This window comes from Bombina bombina, chromosome 6, assembly GCF_027579735.1.
Source record: "Bombina bombina isolate aBomBom1 chromosome 6, aBomBom1.pri, whole genome shotgun sequence".
NCBI classification, from domain to species: Eukaryota; Metazoa; Chordata; class Amphibia; order Anura; family Bombinatoridae; genus Bombina; species Bombina bombina.
In genome coordinates, this window is record NC_069504.1 from 39,845,854 (window position 1) to 39,866,448 (window position 20,595).

Genomic DNA, 20,595 nt, shown 5'->3' on the forward strand with positions numbered 1-20,595 from the left:
TAAGCAGCCTTAAAAGCCTGACCCATTCTTCTGCTTAATCACAGAAAAGCTTTTGCTTAGTATTCTAATTTTCTAAAGCTACAGTGATCTTATACCCAACCTTTGCTTTAGTAACACTAACAGGAAGGTTGTGAGGCTTTTTCCTGTGAAAGTGGTTTAGTCTGACATTTTTCTCCCTGCACTGAAGATGGCTCAGAGAAAAAAGACAAAGTATAAATATTGTCACCACTGCCGATTTACAGGTAGGTGCTCCCCCAAGCCAGCTCAGCTTTACAATAGTCTATCCATACCTAGAGTATTACCTTAGGTAAATTGTAGCAGTGCTTCTGATAAACTAGCTCGTAATGTGGAGGGTTGATGCTGCTCTGATGGATACAAAACAAATTCTCATTTGAAATATCTAAAAGGGGAAAAAAATTAAAAATTTTTACCGTTGTATGACCCAATGGAACAGATAAATACGCTGCGTTAGAGGGGACGAATGTCATACAACTATGGGCATAACAAGGTGAAAGCAGCAAACACACACACCAAAATTGTTCATTTATTTCACTTTTTTTATTATTATTATATACTAGCTACTAGCCAGGCTAAAATGTTACTCGCCACTCCTGAACCCACTCATCACCTGCCCCCCCCCCGGCATATTGTCCTACATAAAGCATCACTTCATCTTTCCAAAACACCACATTTTGGATTTTATACCTATATTGTACAATTAAAATGAATACATAAAAAGCATTAGTTTTGTTACTATGCACCATCCTGCCAGTTATGCAGAAGGTATAAATCATCTAACCTTACACATATTAGATTTTTAAAATTACACAAAATTCCAATTTCCCACAGGGGTAGCTTAACTCATTTGAACAATGACAGGAATGTTCCTACCCCTGTCCAAACTCATTATTAAAAAATAAAAATTATTAAATTAAAATTGTACCAAAAGTCTATCTATACAGCATTTCACAAAATATCTATTTGTATATTCAGTTATATTTATTTTGACCATTTTTTTTTTTTTTTTATTAGTTCAAGAAACTTGGATCTTTGAGCCCTAATAAACAAAACAAATAAAAAAAAAAAATAGGTTAGTGGTAATTGGCAGGTCACCATTATTACTATGACGACTACTTAGTAGCTCTGAAGACATGAAAACCCTTATTTGATTTGTGGGACCTCACTCTTTCAAATGTGGGACCTCATGATATATTTCTATAGTGAGTGGTAAAAAAGGCCTCTTAAAAAAAATGCTGGAACATCCAGATGTACTGCTTTCAAATAAAGGGGTCTAATGTTTGTCTATGCATTGAAGGGGCAACATAGGGGATACCCATCTCCCTGATGTGCTTGTATATGCCTACATGGTTGTCAGGTGATTGTTACCATGGTGATAGCCACCTTGGCATGTACCTTTAACATTGAAAGATGGTCCTCTCCTTTCTCAAAATAGGTATCACTTTCCCCATTGTAGTGCTTATTTTAGGGTGCTAGGGTCCATTTTACAAGCCAGAATACTATAAAGGCACCTAGCAGACAGATATTTCAAACTCTATGGCAATTGCCTGTTGTCTAAGACCCCCCCCCCCCCCATTTGAAAATCAGCAATTCACTTTTATCAGAGGGGTATGGTGTTAATGTTGTCATCAGGGGATAATGGGTCCTGCGGCTGGATAGTGCGGCTGCAGGTTATTGCTGCTGTAAGGGTGATCACAAGCATATTACAGGGACATGTAACCCTTCATTTGAAAAGGCAGACACCCACTTAAAATTAGGGATCTCTTGCAACATGCAAGTGATCACTTAAAGGGTTTTGCCTGTTTATTGCAGTTTTTTTTTTTTAAAGTAATAAAACGGCTGTCTACCCTGCGGGTTAGCTCTAATGGAGGCACCCCCTCTTTCAAATGAGGGGTCACTTGTCCCTCTAGCCCCTCTGTGTAAACAGCAATTTACTTGCTGCGGCTGGTTGACGTTTTTAGAGCAATCACCTGCATCTTACAGGGACATGTAGTGCTGATGGCAAACTCACCCTCTTTCAAATTAGGGTTTTCTTGTCCCTTTTAGTGGTAAGGGGGGTTAAAATCTGGGCTCTTAAAGCCCTCACCACATCCCCAAGCTTACAACCAGGAAATTCCCTGATTTGCAAGCTGTTCCGGCAAGAGCTGGCAAATATGTTCTACTGCAGTCTCATTTCCTTGTTGTGGCACATGGTGTCTGCAGGATACAGATCTTAAGGGGGACCCTCCTAGGATGACACACAGCAGCTGATGCCCATGACACCAATGGGTCATCATGCTCAATTAGGCTGTTAACATGGTGTGAAAAACAAACCATGCACTATTTTATATAGGAAGCTATACATTTTTCTTGATGGCTTACAAGTAAAGAATGAAATTTAATGACTTCCATGCCCCTTTAAATATTACAGAGACACTATAAATAGTTAACATTGCGATCAGATAAATCCCAGGTCATCTGCACTTAAACTTTAGCAAATTGGAACAAGAAACACTAATAAGTAATACACTTTAATATCAATACCTGGTTTATCAGGCGTCTGGACAAAGTGCTGCGAGGTAAAGGTTTTCCCATCAGGATACTTGGGGTGAGGTGGTAGTCTGGCATCAAGGTATGTACAGAAAACATGCATGATGATCTAAAACCAAAACAAAAGTGTTATCCAGAGAATCATATAATATATACAGTTCCCATACATCTAATACCAAGAATGCACAGACTTGTGCCAACTACATATGTGCTACTACCGGTGAGTTCTGGGCAAGCACAATCTCATGCTGGCATAGCTGGTGCAAAGAGAGATTTGCCTATACCATGGCCCTCACTAAATCTGAAAATAAAAAAGGGTCTTCAGACAAAAGTATCTAGAGGAGTGAGACTAAATGCACTGCCAAAAAGGAGCAGGAATAGGACCTTAAAGTGATGGTAAACTCCCCCCTTATAAAAACAGATCCGGAATGTTAGTGATATTTTAGATGAAGGTTAATTCCTCAGTTGTAATTAAGATGGTCTATAAAACGTTTTAATATAGTTGTGAAATCAAATACACCGTGCTAAAGTGCCATATGGGGAGAGTGGGCGACAGAGCATTTCAATTTCATCTTATATTAAAAAGTAACTTATAGCACAACTTCATTACAACTGATGAATGAAACTCCATTTAAAATACCATAGAGGAATAAGACGTGCTAGTGTATAAAGAATGCTTTTCAGATCTTTGTTACACACCAGCAGCATCAGCCATAGGCGATTCATATGGTTTGTGAAACACGGAGGAATAAGACGTGCTAGTGTATAAAAAATGCTTTTCAGATCTTTGTTACACACCAGCAGCATCAGCCATAGGCGATTCATATGGTTTGTGAAACACGGAGGAATAAGACGTGCTAGTGTATAAGGAATGCTTTTCAGACCTTTGTTACATATCAGCCATAGGCGATTCATATGGTTTGTGAAACACGGAGGAATAAGACGTGCTAGTGTATAAGGAATGCTTTTCAGATCTTTGTTACATATCAGCCATAGGCGATTCATATGGTTTGTAACACACGGAGGAATAAGATGTGCTAGTGTATAAGGAATGCTTTTCAGATCTTTGTTACATATCAGCCATAGGCGATTCATATGGTTTGTGAAACACGGAGGAATAAGACGTGCTAGTGTATAAGGAATGCTTTTCAGATCTTTGTTACATATCAGCCATAGGCGATTCATATGGTTTGTAACACACGGAGGAATAAGATGTGCTAGTGTATAAGGAATGCTTTTCAGATCTTTGTTACATATCAGCCATAGGCGATTCATATGGTTTGTAACACACGGAGGAATAAGATGTGCTAGTGTATAAGGAATGCTTTTCAGATCTTTGTTACATATCAGCCATAGGCGATTCATATGGTTTGTAACACACGGAGGAATAAGAAGTGCTAGTGTATAAAGAATGCTTTTCAGATCTTTGTTACAAACCATATGAATCGCCTATGGCTGATGCTGCTGGTGTGTAACACACGGAGGAATAAGAAGTGCTAGTGTATAAGGAATGCTTTTCAGATCTTTGTTACATACCAGCCATAGGCGATTCATATGGTTTGTGAAACACGGAGGAATAAGACGTGCTAGTGTATAAGGAATGCTTTTCAGATCTTTGTTACACACCAGCAGCATCAGCCATAGGCGATTCATATGGTTTGTAACACACAGAGGAATAAGCCGTGCTAGTGTATAAGGAATGCTTTTCAGATCTTTGTTACAAACCATATGAATCGCCTATGGCTGATGCTGCTGGTGTGTAACACACAGAGGAATAAGACGTGCTAGTGTATAAGGAATGCTTTTCAGACCTTTGTTACATACCAGCAGCATCAGCCATAGGCGATTCATATGGCTTGTAACACACGGAGGAATAAGACGTGCTAGTGTATAAGGAATGCTTTTCAGACCTTTGTTACATACCAGCCATAGGCGATTCATATGGTTTGTAACACACGGAGGAATAAGACGTGCTAGTGTATAAGGAATGCTTTTCAGACCTTTGTTACATATCAGCCATAGGCGATTCATATGGTGTGTAACACACAGAGGAATAAGACGTGCTAGTGTATAAGGAATGCTTTTCAGACCTTTGTTACATATCAGCCATAGGCGATTCATATGGTTTGTAACACACGGAGGAATAAGACGTGCTAGTGTATAAGGAATGCTTTTCAGATCTCTTTGTTACACACCAGCAGCATCAGCCATAGGCGATTCATATGGTTTGTAACACACAGAGGAATAAGACGTGCTAGTGTATAAGGAATGCTTTTCAGATCTTTGTTACACACCAGCAGCATCAGCCATAGGCGATTCATATGGTTTGTTACACACGGAGGAATAAGACGTGCTAGTGTATAAGGAATGCTTTTCAGATCTTTGTTACACACCAGCCATAGGCGATTCATATGGTTTGTAACACAGAGGAATAAGACGTGCTAGTGTATAAGGAATGCTTTTCAGATCTTTGTTACACACCAGCAGCATCAGCCATAGGCGATTCATATGGTTTGTAACACACGGAGGAATAAGACGTGCTAGTGTATAAGGAATGCTTTTCAGATCTTTGTTACATATCAGCCATAGGCGATTCATATGGTTTGTAACACACGGAGGAATAAGAAGTGCTAGTGTATAAAGGAATGCTTTTCAGATCTTTGTTACACACCAGCAGCATCAGCCATAGGCGATTCATATGGTTTGTAACACACGGAGGAATAAGACGTGCTAGTGTATAAGGAATGCTTTTCAGATCTTTGTTACATACCAGCCATAGGCGATTCATATGGTTTGTAACACACGGAGGAATAAGACGTGCTAGTGTATAAGGAATGCTTTTCAGATCTTTGTTACATACCAGCCAGCATCGGCTGTGGTACAAACAGGTGGCTTATTAACATTGCCTACATTGGCAACAACCTGAATAATGGATAGAAAGAGGCTTTTTATAAATCGTAGCGTCAGTTGCATCCTCCTCCACACCTCCAAGAAATATTACATGAACTTCTGATGTTTTAGACAAACATGCAAATGGGTTAAACACAGTTAAAAAGTACTGCTTGGGAGCCACGGAGTACTGCTGGCCCTGAGCAAATATGCTGGACACCCAATCAGCAGTGGTAACCTCACAGTAGTGCTCTGCGACTCCCGGTTGGTACTTTAACCCCTTTGGGTTTAACAAATTAGAACTTAATTATTCTGCTTGAATTGACCTTTAACATAAAAGAATGTTATCTCCTCTTTTTTTTTTCTCAAGGATTCAAAAAATTGTAGTTTCATAATGACATCACAACAAAGAGACAGGTCTTAACAATGCTGAGCAGCATGTGCTTTATGTTCAATACACATTTGTCCATAAATATGCACAAAATCTGGAAATCTCATAGCAATGGTAGAGCGTTATCATTTTAAGTGTCCTGTTACATGTGCATGGAACCTAATTATGAATGACAAACTGTAAAAAGACAAAACTTACTGAAGAGTCTGTGGGAAGGTCTGTATCCCATTTGCGACCCTTGAATTCTCCCCCAGAGTTCCAACGAAAAGAACTCATGCAACCTCCATGTGACAGCTCTAAAGTGCAAATAGAATAAAGAAAAAAGAAAATTTATGCTTACCTGATAAATGTATTTCTTTTTTGACACGATGAGTCCACGGATCATCTTAATTACTAATGGGATATTCACTTCCTGGTCAGCAGGAGGAGGCAAAGAGCACCACAGCAAAAGCTGTTAAATATCACCTCCCCTCACTCCCAACCCAGTCATTCGACTGAAGTAAAGTAGAGAAAGGAAGTAACAAGGTGCAGAGGTGTCTGAAGTTTATAATAACCATCCCTGTCTGTAGAACAGGGGGGGTCGTGGACTCATCGTGTCAAAAAAGAAATACATTTATCAGGTAAGCATAAATTCTCTTCTTTTTAATGACACGAGTCGTCCACGGATCATCTTAATTACTAATGGGATTCAATACCCAAGCTAGAGTGCACAGATAAGGGAGGGACAAGACAGGGAACCTAAACAGAAGGCACCACTGCTTTAAGAACATTTCTCCCAAAAGCGGCCTCAGCCGAGACAAAAATATCAAATTTGTAGAATGTTGGAAAAAAAAAAAAAAAAAAAAAAAAAAAAAAAAGAGAGAGAGTGAAGAGAAGACCAAGTTGCAGCCTTGCAAATCTGTTCCACAGAAGCTTCATTCTTAAATGCCCATGAGGAAGCAACAGCCCTCGTGGAATGAGCCTTAACTCTCTGGACTTCTATGCAAAAAAAACTTATGATACTCCTCAGCCAAAAGGAAAAAAAAAGAAAAAAAAAAAAGAAAGAAGTAGCCATAGCATTCTGACCCTTACGTTTTCCTGAGAAAACCACAAAGCAAGCAGAAGCATGATGAAAATCTTTAGTCATCTGCAGGTAAAATTTTAAAGCACAAACCACGTCCAAATTGTGCAGAAGCCGATCTTTCTAAGAAGTAGGATTAGGACACAAGGAAGGAACAACAATCTCCTGATTAATGTTCCAATCAGAAACAACTTTAGGAAGAAATCCTAATTTAGTTCATAAAACTATCTTATCCAAATTAAAAATATGATAAGGGGATTCCTACTGCAATGTCGAGAGCTCCGACACTCTGCAGCAGAAGAAATAGCAACAAGAAATAAAACCTTCCAAGATAGCTTAATATCTAAGGAATGCATAGGCTCAAACGGAGGCCCTTGAAGAACGTTGAGAACTAAATTCAGACTCCATGGAGGAGTAACTGGTTTGAACACAGGCCTGATCCTGACCAAGGCCTGACAAAAAGATTGCACATCTGGTACATCCGCCAGACGTTTGTGAAGCAAAATAGACAAGGCAAAAATCTGACCACTTAGGGGACCCACCGATAACCTTTTCTCCAAACCCTCTTGGAGAAAAGACAAAATCCTAGGAATCCTGACTCTACTCCAAGAGTAGCCCTTGGATTCACACCAATAAAGATATTTACGCCATATCTTGTAGCAAATCTTTCTGGTTACAGGTTTATGAACCCGAATCATGGTCTCTATGACCAAATCTGAAAAACCCTGCTTGGATAAGATTAAGTGTTCAATCTCCAAGCAGTCAACTTCATAGAAACTAGATTTGGATGATGGAAGGGTCCTTGAAGTAGAAAGGTCCCTCCTCAACAGAAGCCTCCATGGTGGAAGGGATGACATCTCCACCAGACCTGTGTACCAAATCCTGCGAGGCCAGGCCGGAGCGATGAGGATCACTGATGCTCTCTCTTGCTTGATTCGAGCAATGACCCGAGGAAGAAGAGCAAACTGAGGAAAAAGGTATGCTAGACTGAAGGCCCAAAGTACCGCCAGGGTATTTATCAGCACAGCCTGAAGGTCCCTGGACCTCGACCCATATTTCGGAAGCTTGGCATTCTGCTGTGAGGCCATGAGATCCAGTTCCAGCAGACACCATTTTTGGATCAGGCTGGAAAATACTTCCAGATGGAGTTCCCACTCCCCCGGATGAAAAGTCTGCATGCTCAGAAAATCCGCTTCCCAGTTGTCCACCCCTGGAATATGGATCGCCTATAGACGGCAACTGTGGGTTTTCACCCACTGGATTATTTTGGTTACTTCTATCATCGCTAAGGAACTCCTGGTTCCTGCCTGATGATTGATGTAAGCCACAAAAATTAAGTTATCCGACTGGAACCTGATAAACTTGATCAAGGCTAACTGGGGCCAGGCCAGAAGAGCATTGTATATAGCTCTCAATTCCAGAATGTTTATAGGAAGAACAGACTGACTTTGATTTTGAGTCCCAAATCCCTGAGCCTTCAGGGAGCCCCAGACTGTTCCCCATCCTAGAAGGCTGGCGTCTGTTGTCACGATCACCCAAGATGGTCTGCGAAAGTAGGTTCCTTGGGAGAGATGATCCCGAGACAACCACCATTGAAGAGAATCCCTTGTCTCTCGCTCCAGAAGTAATCTAGGAGACAGGTCTGCATAATCTTCGTTCCATTGCCTTAACATGTTAAACTGCAGAGGTCTGAGATGGAACTGAGCAAATGGGATGATGTCCATTGCCGCCGCTACCATCAGCCCGATTACCTCATGCAATGAGCCACTGATGGCCGAGGAGTGGACTGGACTGAAGGTCAAGACAAGTATCGAAAAACTTTGATTTCCTGACTTCCAGACATCGCATCTGAAACTGCCGTAGACATGAGGGAAGCAATGTCTCTTAAAGTAACTCCAGTAGGAGCTAGAGATGAAACGCAGGGCACTGCATGTGAGGGCGGTAAATTTTGGGGCGCTTGAGGAGAAAGTTGCGGCCTATATTTAACATTTTCATTAGATTCCTGAACAGCATCTTTAGAAAATGTTGGCTCAGAAAAAACTCTCTCCCTATAGCTTTAAGTCCTCACAATACATGAGGAACAATAAGGGATTGGTGACACCTTGCAGGGCCTCTTGTTCCAAAAATTAACAAGAATTTTTTTTTATTAAAATGTAACATCAGAAAAAAAAAAAACGTTACTGTCTCTTTAAATAATAAAGAAAAAAACTTTTTTATTCCATTTAATATAATAAGCTTAAAGTGTTAATATGAACTTTTAAAACACATCCACACCTCAGCAATACCTTGCTGAGGTGCCCACCTCCTATTAGCAGGAGCAAAATGTCCCCACAAACCGGTACTCGGTCGCGCAGACAGAATCAGGAGAGATCACGCAGTTCTGTTAATCTGCGGTGAACTCCTCGTTCCTTTAGTACATAGCTAAAAATACAGATGCGTAGACTACCCTACAACGGAGCGGAGTTACTGCAAATGGCACGCAATCACTTTCCGCTTCCTTGCGTACCTCCCATCGTGGGCGTGATTAGCAGCAAGGCTCCCGGTCGTCTAAGATAAAAAAAACGCCGGGAGTGTGGAACCGCTGCCCTTCAAATAACCAGCCTAGTGCCTGCATATACACTGCCTAGGGAGTCCCCTGTGCTCCCGGGGAGTCTTAAAGTGAATGTAAATTTTGATGCTAAAGTGCCCGGTTTTTAAAACTTCAATTAAAAACAGGGGCACTTTAATTCATCAAAATTTTTCATTTCACTCGTATTGTAAAAAAACAAACAAAAACAAAACAAAAAAAAACGTACCTTTTAATCTTCAGAGCAGCTCCAGCTTCCTCCGCCCGTTTCAAAGCCTCTTCCTGGGTCTAAAATGAGGCATCCAGCTTCCTCCAATCAAAGCAGTGAATCAGACACTGAATCCCCCGGGGGGGGGGGGGGAGCTGTGATTGGAGGATGACCTATCAATTATTTCTGACATCAGAAATGGCTTGTGAGACCGGAGGAAGCTGGAGCTGCTGTGAAGTTTAAAAGGTAAGTTTTTTTTGTTATAACAGGAGTGAAATGTAAATTTTGATGAATTAAAGTGCCCCTGTTTTTAATCAAAGTTTTAAAAACCGGGCACTTTAGCATCAAAATTTACATTCACTTTAAAAGATAATAACTGATGAGGTCAGATAAATGATCCTTTCAATAAAGTGCCCTCCATTTTTCTGAGAATTTATGGTTCCCCAGAAAGCAAGCTAGCACTTACCTCATCTGCTGCCCGACAGCAAGGCAGTTTTCAGGTTTTCAGAGGTCCTCTCCCTCCCATGGACCTGAAATAAAGGAAAGTCCTGAGTCCCTCAAGGATAGGGCAGCAACACTATATGGGAGGCGTAGTAAGAATTATGTCCCATAAGTTCCCATTGCTCTAAAGCCACCACTGCTCTACTGAAGAGACTGATATGGACTACGGCTACACCCTAGAACAAAGCAGCACGATCTTGGACTACTTTAAAAATAATAAACTCTTGATTGAAGAATCTTTTCTAACACCTAATTTACCACCTCCTTGCTCTCAACATAGGCAAAGAGAATGACTGGGGTGGGAGTGAGGGGAGGTGACATTTAACAGCTTTTGCTGTGGTGCTCTTTGCCGCCTCCTCCTGCTGACCAGGAGGTGAATATCCCAATAGTAATTAAGATGATCCGTGGACTCATTGTGTCATTAAAAATTAAGTAAGAATCTTATAAGTAAAATATCAAATTAGGGAATAAAATTGTAATACTCTTAGAATGGGCTGATAAAGTTATCGGCATTCAAACCTAACCCTTACAGCATACTCAACCAATAATCATTAATTTCTTCACTGAAAACTGATGCATACTCTCAGTATAGGGGCATTTAATCATCATTTGGGTTTAGTCCCAGGTTGCCAAATATTTACAAAACTAGGACTACAAGTTCATTTCCTTGCAGGGACATTTTACTAATTATATTAATTTTAGAACAATAAACTGTAAGAGGTTAAAATCAGAGAACGGCTTTGAAAAAAAAAGCACAGGAGGATAAACAGTGAGAGCTACTGTAGTTATGACCAGCAGATTTCTGTCCCTTTAAAGGGACACTCAAGTCAAAATTAAACTTTCATGATTCAGATAGAGCATACAATTTAAAACAACTTTCCAATTTACTACCATTTACAGAATGTGCAGTTTTTTTATTTTTACACATTTTGTGTTACCAGCACCTACTGAGCATGTGCAAGACTTTACAGAATATACGTATGTGCATTTTTGATTGGCTGATGGCAGGGGGAGTGAAAATAGAATACGCACATATCCCACACTAGTGGGAGCTAATTGCCGATTGGTGCCTGCACACATTTGTGTGTCTTATTATTGGCTTACTAAATGTGTTCAGTTAGCTGCCAGTAGTGCAGTGCTGTTTCTTCAGCAAAGAACAACAAGACAATGAAGCAATTTTGATAATAGAAGTAAATTGGAAAGTTGTTTAAAATTGTATATTCTATTCGAATAATTAAAGAAAATTTTGGGGTTTCCGGTTTCTTTAAATAAAAAATATACCTGCAACCTCAATTAAACTAAAGCTATAAAAGAAGCCCACAGTAATATGAGATATTACAGTTGCATAAAAACAAAATTTATGCTGATAAATGTATTTCTTTTTTGACACGATGAGTCCACGGATCATCTTAATTACTAATGGGATATTCACCTCCTGGTCAGCAGGAGGCGGCAAAGAGCACCACAGCAGAACTGTTAAATATCACCTCCCCTCACTCCCAACCCAGTCATTCGACTGAAGTAAAGTAGAGAAAGGAAGTAACAAGGTGCAGAGGTGTCTGAAGTTTATAATACCCAACAACCTGTCTCATACAAAAAAAACAGGACGGGCCGTGGACTCAAAAAAGAAATAAATTTAATTTTCTTTTTAATGACACGATGAGTCCACGGATCATCTTAATTGCTTATGGAAACCAATACCCAAGCTAGAGTACACAGATGATACGGGAGGGACAAGACAGGGAACCTAAACGGAAGGCACCACTGCTTGAAGAACCTCTCCCAAAAGCGGCCTCAGCCGAGGCAAAAGTGTCAAATTTGTAGAATTTTGAAAAAAAGTGTGAAAAGAGAACCAAGTTGCAGCCTTGTAAATCTGTTCCACTGAAGCTTCATTCTTGAATGCCTATGAGGAAGCAACAGCCCTTGTGGAATGAGCCATAATTCTCTCAGGAGGCTGCTGTTGAGCAGTCTCATATGCAAAACGTATGATGCTCTTCAGCCAAAAAGAAAGAAGTAGCCATAGCTTTCTGACCCTTACGTTGTCCCGAGAAAACCACAAACAGGGCAGAAGACTGGCGAAAATCCTTAGTCGCTTGCAGATAAAAATTTTAAAAAGGCACGAACCACGTCCAAATTATGCAGAAGCCTTTCCTTCTGAGAAGGAAGATTAGGACACAAGGAAGGAACAACAATCTCTTGATTAATGTTCCGATCCAAAACAACTTTAGGAAGAAAACCCAATTTAGAACGTAAAACTACCTTATCTGAATGAAAAATAAGGTAAGGTGATTTATACTGTAATGCCGAGAGCTCTGACACTCTGCGAGCAGAAGAAATAGCAACAAGAAATAAAACTTTCCAAGATAAAATTTAGTATAAGGAATGCATAGGCTAAAACGGAGCCCCTTGAAAAACTTTAAGAACTAAATTCAGACTCTATGGAGGAGTAACTGGTTTGAACACAGGCCTGGTCCTGACCAAGGCCTGCCAAAATGTTTGTACAGCTGGAACATCTGCCAGACGTTTGTGTAACAAAATAGATAAGGCAGAGATTTGACCCTTTAGGGAACTTGTCGATAATCCTTTCTCCAAACCCTCTTGGAGAAAGGATAAAATTCTAGGAATCCTAACTCTACTCCATGAGTAATTCTTGGATTCACACCAATAAAGATATTTACGCCATATATTATGGTAAATATTTCTCATTACAGGCTTACAAGCCTGAATCATGGTCTCAATGACAGAGTCAGAAAAGCCCCGCTTGGATAAAATTAAGCATTCAATCTCCAAGCAGTCAGCTTCAGAGAAACTAGATTTAGGTGAAGAAAGGGCCCCTGTATTAGAAGGTCCTTCCTCAACGGAAGTCTCCAAGGTGGTAGAGATGACATGTCCACCAGATCTGCATACCAAATCTTGCGAGGCCAAGCCGGTGCAATGAGGATCACCGATGCCCTCTCCTGCTTGATTCAAGCAATGACCCGAGGAAGAGCAAACAGAGGAAATAGGTATGCTAGACTGAAGGTCCACGGAAACGCCAGAGCATCTATCAGCTCCGCCTAGGTCCGTATCTTGGGATACTGTCGGGATGCCATGAGATCCGATTCCGGCTGTTCCGACTTGAGAATCGGGCAGAACACATACGGATGGAGTTCCCACTCCCCTGGATGAAAGGTCTGCCTGCTCAGGAAGTCCGTTTCCCAGTTGTTTACCCCTGGGATGTGGATCGCCGAGAGGCAGCAAGAATGGGCCTCCGCCCACTGAATTAAGTTGGTTACCTCTGTCATCACTAAGGAACTCCTCGTTCCTCCCTGATTGATGTAAGCCACTGAAGTTATGTTGTCCGACTGGAACCTGAAAAACTGGACCGAGGCCAACTGGGGCCAGGCCAGAAGAGCATTGAAGATCGCTCTCAGCTCCAGAATGTTTATATAGGATTCCAAACTCCCTGAGCCTTTAGGGAGCCCCAGACTTCTCCCCACCCTAGAAGGCTGGCGTATGTTGTCACAATCACCCAAGATGGTCTGCGAAAGCAGGTTCCCTGGGAGAGATGATCCAGAGACAACCACCATTGAAGAGAATCCCTTGTCTCCTGCTCCAATAGAATTGGTGGAGACAAATTCACATAATCTCCATTCCATTGCCTGAGCATGCTTAAATGCAGAGGTCTGAGGTGGAACCGAGAAAACGGGATGATGTCCATTGCCACCACCATAAGCCCGATTACCTCCATGCACTGAGCCACTGATGGCCGAGGAGTGGACTGAAGGACTAGACCAGTATCGATCTTCGATCTTCGATTTCCTGACTTCTGTAAGAAAAAAAAAATTCTTCATTGATAGGGAATCTATTATGGTTCCCAAAAAAGTTACCCTTTTATTTGGGACCAAGGAACTTTTTTCCAAGTTTACCTTCCACCCGTGAGATTGCAGGAAGGATACCACCATGTCAGTTTGGGATCTTGCTTGTTGTAAGGATGGCGCCTGGTCTAGGATGTCGTCCAGATAGGGTGCCACTGCAATGCCCCGTGACCGAAGCACCGCCAAAAGCGATCCCAGAATCTTTGTGAAAATTCTGGGAGCTATGGCAAGACCGAAGAAAAAGAGCCACGAACTGGAAGTGTTAGTCCAGAAAGGCAAACCTTAGGAACTTGTGATTCTTGTGAATGGGAACATGCAGGTACGCGTCCTTTAAATACACTGTTGTCATAAATTGACCCTCTTGGATCAAAGGAAGAATGGAACAAAGAGTTTTTATCTTGAAGGACAGTACTCTGAGAAATTTGTTTAGACTCTTGAGATCTAAAATTGGTCTGAAGGTTCCCACTTTTTTGGGAACCACAAACAGATTGGAATAAAAACCCAGACCCTGTTCCTGTATTGAAACTGGAACAATCACTCCCAGATCGGAGAGGTCTTCTACGCAGTGTATGAACACCTCTCTTTTTGTCTGGTCTGCAGATAATCTTGAAAGCAGAAACCTGCCTCTGAGAGGAAAACTTTTGAACTCTAGCTTGTATCCCTGGGACACTATTTCCACTGCCTAGGGATCCTGAACATCTCAAACCCAAGCCTGAGTGAAGAAGGAAAGTCTGCCCACTACACGATCCGGTCCCGGATAGGGGGCCGACTCTTCATGCTGATTTTGGTTCAATGGCGAGCTTCTTGGATTGTTTTTTCCCTTATTCCAAGACTGAGTGGGTCTCCAGGAAGATTTAGACTGTTCCTGCTTGGGGGCGGAATTTCCCTTGAAATTTTGAAAGGAGCGAAAATTACGCTGTTTTTCCCTTTTGATTGTTTCTCCTGTCCTGAGGGAGAAGGTGACCCTTACCTCTTGTAATGTCAGAAATTATTTCTTCCAAGCCAGGTCCAAACAAGGTCTTCTGCTTGTAAGGAATTGCTAAATCGTAGACTTGGAAGAAACATCCACCGACCAAGGTTTTAACCATAAGGCTCTGCGAGCTAAAATAGAGAAACCTGAAATCTTTGCTCCCAGTTTGATAACTTGAAGGGAAGCATCTGTAATAAAGGAATTAGCCAATTTAAGGGCCTTCATCCTATCCTGGATTTCATCCAGAGGAGTCTGTCCTAATAGCATGAGACAAAGCATCAAACTAATATGCTGCCACGCTAGTGACGGTAGCAATGCACACCACTGGCTGCCATTGTAAGCCCTGGTGTACATACATCTTTTTGAGTAAACCCTCTAGCTTTTTGTCCACAGGATCTTTAAAGGCACAAATATCCTCTATGGGTATAGTAGTTCTCTTACCCAAAATGTAAACCGCTCCTTCCTCCTTGGCGACTGTTTGCCAAGCCTCCCTAACAGAGTCGGCTATGGGAAACATTTTCTTAAATATGGGAGATGGAGAAAAGGGGATACCCGGTCTCTCCCACTCCTTAGTAATAATCTCAGAAGCTTGGTCTGGAACCGGAAACACCTCTATTGAGGAAGGTACCTCAAAATATTTGTTTAGCTTACTAGATTTCTTGGGAATAATAGAGACTGTGGAATCGCTGTCTAATGTAGCTAAAACCTCCTTAAGTAGTAGACAGAGGTGCTCTAGCTTGAACCTGAAAGAAACCACTTCAGTATCAGCAATAGGAATTACACTATCAATCTGGAATTTCACCTTCAGATGCTACTACGGTATCCCCCTCCTCAGGCTTCTATGAGGGTGCATCCGCAATAGGAATAACTGCGTCAGAAACCTCGCTTACTGAATGTCTGATTTTCCTCTTACGCTTTCCTTGTAACATAGGAAAGGCAGACAATGCATCTGAAACTGCAGAAGACATGAGAGAAGCGATGTCTTTTAAAGTAACCCTAACTGGAGCCACAGAGGAAACGCAGGGCACTGCATGGGAGGGCTGTAAAACATGGGACGCTTGAGGAGAAAGCTGCGGCATATATTGTGTATTGTCATTAGAATCCTGACCAGCATCCTCCTCAGAAAATGCTGGCTCAGGAAATATTTTATCCCTGTAACTTATAGTCCTCTCAATACAAAAGGAACAAAAAGGGATTGGTGGTTCCACATTGGCATCAAAACATAAATTGCAGGTGACATTTTGCAAGGCCTCTCGGTCCATTCTTAAATTTAATGAATAGAACTAGCATCAAATAAATAATTTTTTAATGAAAATTAGACTTGACCAAAAAAACGTTACTGTCACTTTAAATTTCAAACTTAACTTTTTTACTATACGCTGCAGAATGCAGACAAAATCGAAAATTAATCAAAAACTTTCAAACACATCTACACCTCAGCGGTCTACTGAGGTGCCTACCTGTCCCACAAGACCAGGAAAAAACAACGTCCCCCTTAGCAAGGAGCTGATCCATAGCAGGAAACAATATGAGCAAAAAAACGCTTCTAGAAACGCTTGTCTATCATGAAAACAAGCGTGTCTAGTCGGCCTCAACTGTGTCACCTCCGTAGATGCGAGAGAAATGGCGCGCAATGCTGAGAAGCACGTCACACTTAGCCCCACCCCTCGTGGGCGTCTCAACAATTTCCCGGTCGGTATTATTGCAAAACCGCCGGGAGCATGGGAACCGCCAAAACAGTTTACATTACCCAACAGTGTAAGCCCCAGTGCCTGCTATACGGTCTAGTCACGAAATCACCCTTCTTTAGAAAGGATAATGTCCCAATAAATGTAATAAAGCTTAATAGCCTTTTTCTTTAAGTAAAATAGTGCCCACTTTTTCAAAATAAAGTAAGCACTTACCTGACTAATGCCCGACAGCAAGGCATCTCACCCGGGTTGAGAGGTCCTCTCCCTCACATAGGCCTGTGGAATAAAAGAGACTGAGTATTTCCCCTCAGGTCTTTACAATTAGGGCAGCATAAACATTATGAGAGGCACAGTGAGAATTATGTCCCACCAGTTCGCATTGCTCTAAAGCCACCACTGCCCTATTGAAGAGACTGATGTGGACTACGGCTACACCCTAGGACAAAGCAGCACAATTTTGCACCACTTAAATAATAAACTCTTGATTGAAGAATCTTTTCTAACACCTCACTTTACCACTTTCTATCACTAACGTAGGCAAAGAGAATGACTGGGTTGGGAGTGAGGGGAGGTGATATTTAACAGCTCTGCTGTGGTGCTCTTTGCCGCCTCCTGCTGACCAGGAGGTGAATATCCCATTAGTAATTAAGATGATCCGTGGACTCATTGTGTCATATTTCCAATACAATATATAGATGCAGACGGCCAAATAAAGCGCTGAATTAACCCAATATAGTTCCTGGGCCTAAAGTTGAACTAACTTGGTTTTGACCCACAGTCTGAATGATTATCAGTATTCTGTAAAGCTGGATCTTAAAAACGGCAGAAGACCAAGTCTTACCTTTAATGCGCTCAAAGAGATACTCCTGGTTTGGGGTGATATCAAGATACTGCACAATAATATTCAGGGTAGGGATCAGTGGTCCTTTCATAAGGGCAGCTTGCTTTAGACTGCTGATGCTGGATTCTGTAAAAGGCGATAAATCTTGTTACTGCCCCTTATAAAATGAGATTAGTGCATCATTGAACATATATGTTACAAAGCATGTACTGCAAGATGTATTATTCACCTCCTATTTGCAGCTCGGGGCAGCCATGTCGTCTCAGCTGTGTGTTCACAGACTCCATTTCATGAACAATTGGTACCAAAATAGTCTCATTAATCCACTAGAAAATACAAAGATATAAAAAACATGAAGTGAAGTTAAAAAGAAAATGGAAACAGATACAATAAAACTGCTATTAGGAGAAAAGGAAATATTTGTGTTCCTATTAGCAACATCTATATGAAAAATACATACATTACGGATATTTGCGGTCCATGAATCTATGTAGTCCAGCAGCTGGCGATTCATTGTGACTCTTGCCCAAACCTGCAATATATAATCCATCAGTAACATGCAAGTTAATAGTCTGCTGCCCCCCACATACAAATCAATGCGTTTCATTTCTTCTAGTTTCTGTTGGCTGGATACACAACAGTCGCTTTGGCTATATGACGCACACTAAACTACAAGAGGAGTCTATATAGATAGTTTGGCATTATTATAGTAACATTTCCCAAGCTTTACATTATGCAGTCCTAAAATATTGTTAATAGTCTAGATTTTGCATCAACAGAGAGGAGGCCACCCTTATCAACTTCAATAGGAATTTCTTTAATTAAAAAAAAAAATCAACTTAAAATTTGAAAACATAATATTTAAGAGAGGTAACAGCCGAAGCCTAAATAAATAACATTTTCTTTAAAATGCAGAACTAAATTCACAATGATAATTCACTTAATATCAGTTTCTTGAAATGTCTTTGTAAATCAATGGCACTAAATGGATGTAGCACTGTTACATGCACACGTTAATAGCTATGAAATCACACTGGCTCCAAGCCTACCTCTTCTGCAGCTTGCTTGGAACCAAGGTCAGATTCATCTTTATTTGCAGAAGGAGCCTGGGAGCGGCAGGCCAGCTGATACTGAAATTTGCGTAGGGTGTGAGCATAGTCCCCCATAGTGCGATTGTAATTCCAGAAAGTTGGACTGTTGGAGGGTGAATTGGATTCTGGGCTTCCTGCCCAAAGAACATAAAAACAGTGATTAGGGCACAAATGGGCACTAGAGAGCTATGCAAAGACTCACTTAAGACCCCACAAGTAGCTAAATGGCTTAGGCTAAAACTATATCACTTACAGTACAATACTTTATACCTAGCTGTGTGCGATGCTTCTTCTCTTCTTCACAACGAAGAAACAGGTCCAATAACTTCACGTCTGTCATGTAGTCTTCTGTGCCAGTGGGGGAGATGAAAGATGTTGGTGAAGAACGGTACCGAGATCTTAATCCACCGCTTTCAACCGGGCCAAGGCTACTGGGGTACTGTGGTGACCCATGCGTTGGGGAGTAACTTGGCCCCTAGCAGAAAAGCAAACAAGATCATATTGTTTAATAGGTCATATTGTCTGATGCACTCAAAATTGTGACAGGTGCGGCAATCTATAAGATAGGAGACTTTCTACTGCAACATAATAGAAGAATATAATAAAGACTGAAGCTTTACCGTTGAGTAGCTGCTGTTTGGTGAATAAGGCATAGCTGAAGTGAAGGAACCACTACTGTTTGGTAATATGGCTTGTAACTGAGGGCTGTACCCACAGCTGGAAGAAAACTTTGGGCTACTGCTTGGTGACCGTGAGGGACTATAGCTCAGCACACTTTGGCCCTGCATGCTGGGTGATGGGGTAGAAGTTAGGACCTTATTTGGCACAAGTTCACGAGGTGGAGAGGACTGTGTAGCTGTAGGAAAACATGTAATGAATACAGTTAGTATAAATATTAAGACACTGGTGTATTTTATTTACCTCAAACCTGAGTGGACCCCAAAGTGAATATTAAGACAAAAGGTCATTTAAACAAAATCAACATTTACACCCCAAAACATGGACCTTTAAAAGCGACAGTCTAATTCAAATTTGTTAGACTAGATAACTATGTATTTAACCTACATGCAACACCCGAGCAGGAAAAACAGACCGTGCTCTAAGTGTGTTTGACCTTTTGCAAGGGTTAAATACATAGAAATTTAGGCCAAAATAAATGTATTTCCCTGCTTATAACTCCTATGTGTGATTTTATAGCCATATCTGATGTAAATAGAGTCAAGCCTTGTGGTATAATGCTAGATTCAGCACCATCAGCAGATACAAACTGCTACATGGTACTTGGCCTTTCAGTGCATTTCATTCAGGGCATTCCTCATCTGCTCTCTGAGACAATTTTTTACTTCCATCCTAAAAACAGCTGCTGGCTCCTAGCGTGCCCTAGCTGAGCGATACAAAAAACTGCTGCGCCCCAGCTGAGAGATACAAAAAACTGCTGTGCCCCCGCTGAGCGATACAAAAAACTGCTTTGGATACAAATGCGAGAGTCACACATGGGTTCATCAAGATGGTTATGTATTTGTGGACCATCTGCAATGGCCAAATTGAGAAGTAGTCCTTTTAGTTTCTTAAATGATAGTCATATGCAGGGGTAGAAAATATCACTAGTTTAGCAGCAGAGAGGAGTTACTAGTCCAATCAATAATAAACATATCTTACTCATCCAGGACTAGTGGAAATTTCCAGCCCTCGTCATATGGTTTATTTAAAAAAGGGACATTAAACCCTTCAAGACATTAATATAAATTGTGTAATTGTATGTAGTAAAACAACTCAGTAATGTAATATACTTTGAATATTTATTTTCTTGCCTATTCCTGTAATTTAATTTTGAATATTGTGGGCTTCCCAATTCCTGTTAAAGTAAAAGTGCAGATACAGCTATAGTCCACACAGTCATTGGTTTCACACTCTAGTAAGCCATTTATAACTCTCTAGCTGGCCTTAGCAGAAAGAGACCTAAGTTACAACATGGTGGCACCC

At 41.1% G+C, this 20,595-nt stretch overlaps 1 protein-coding gene across 2 annotated transcripts in view; it reads right to left on the bottom strand.

Annotated features, from left to right (window-relative positions):
• Positions 1-20,595, bottom strand: part of TMEM209 (transmembrane protein 209) — a 65,464-nt gene that overhangs the window by 20,351 nt on the left and 24,518 nt on the right. For both annotated transcript variants that reach the window (XM_053716380.1, XM_053716381.1), the window contains exons 5-13: positions 19,233-19,468; positions 18,883-19,087; positions 18,571-18,746; positions 17,982-18,053; positions 17,751-17,847; positions 17,522-17,647; positions 6,026-6,123; positions 2,542-2,656; positions 303-400 (exon numbers count right to left, since the gene is read on the bottom strand). In XM_053716380.1, the coding sequence (XP_053572355.1) occupies positions 303-400; positions 2,542-2,656; positions 6,026-6,123; positions 17,522-17,647; positions 17,751-17,847; positions 17,982-18,053; positions 18,571-18,746; positions 18,883-19,087; positions 19,233-19,468 (1,223 nt within the window). The remainder of the gene's footprint in view (positions 1-302; positions 401-2,541; positions 2,657-6,025; positions 6,124-17,521; positions 17,648-17,750; positions 17,848-17,981; positions 18,054-18,570; positions 18,747-18,882; positions 19,088-19,232; positions 19,469-20,595) is intronic.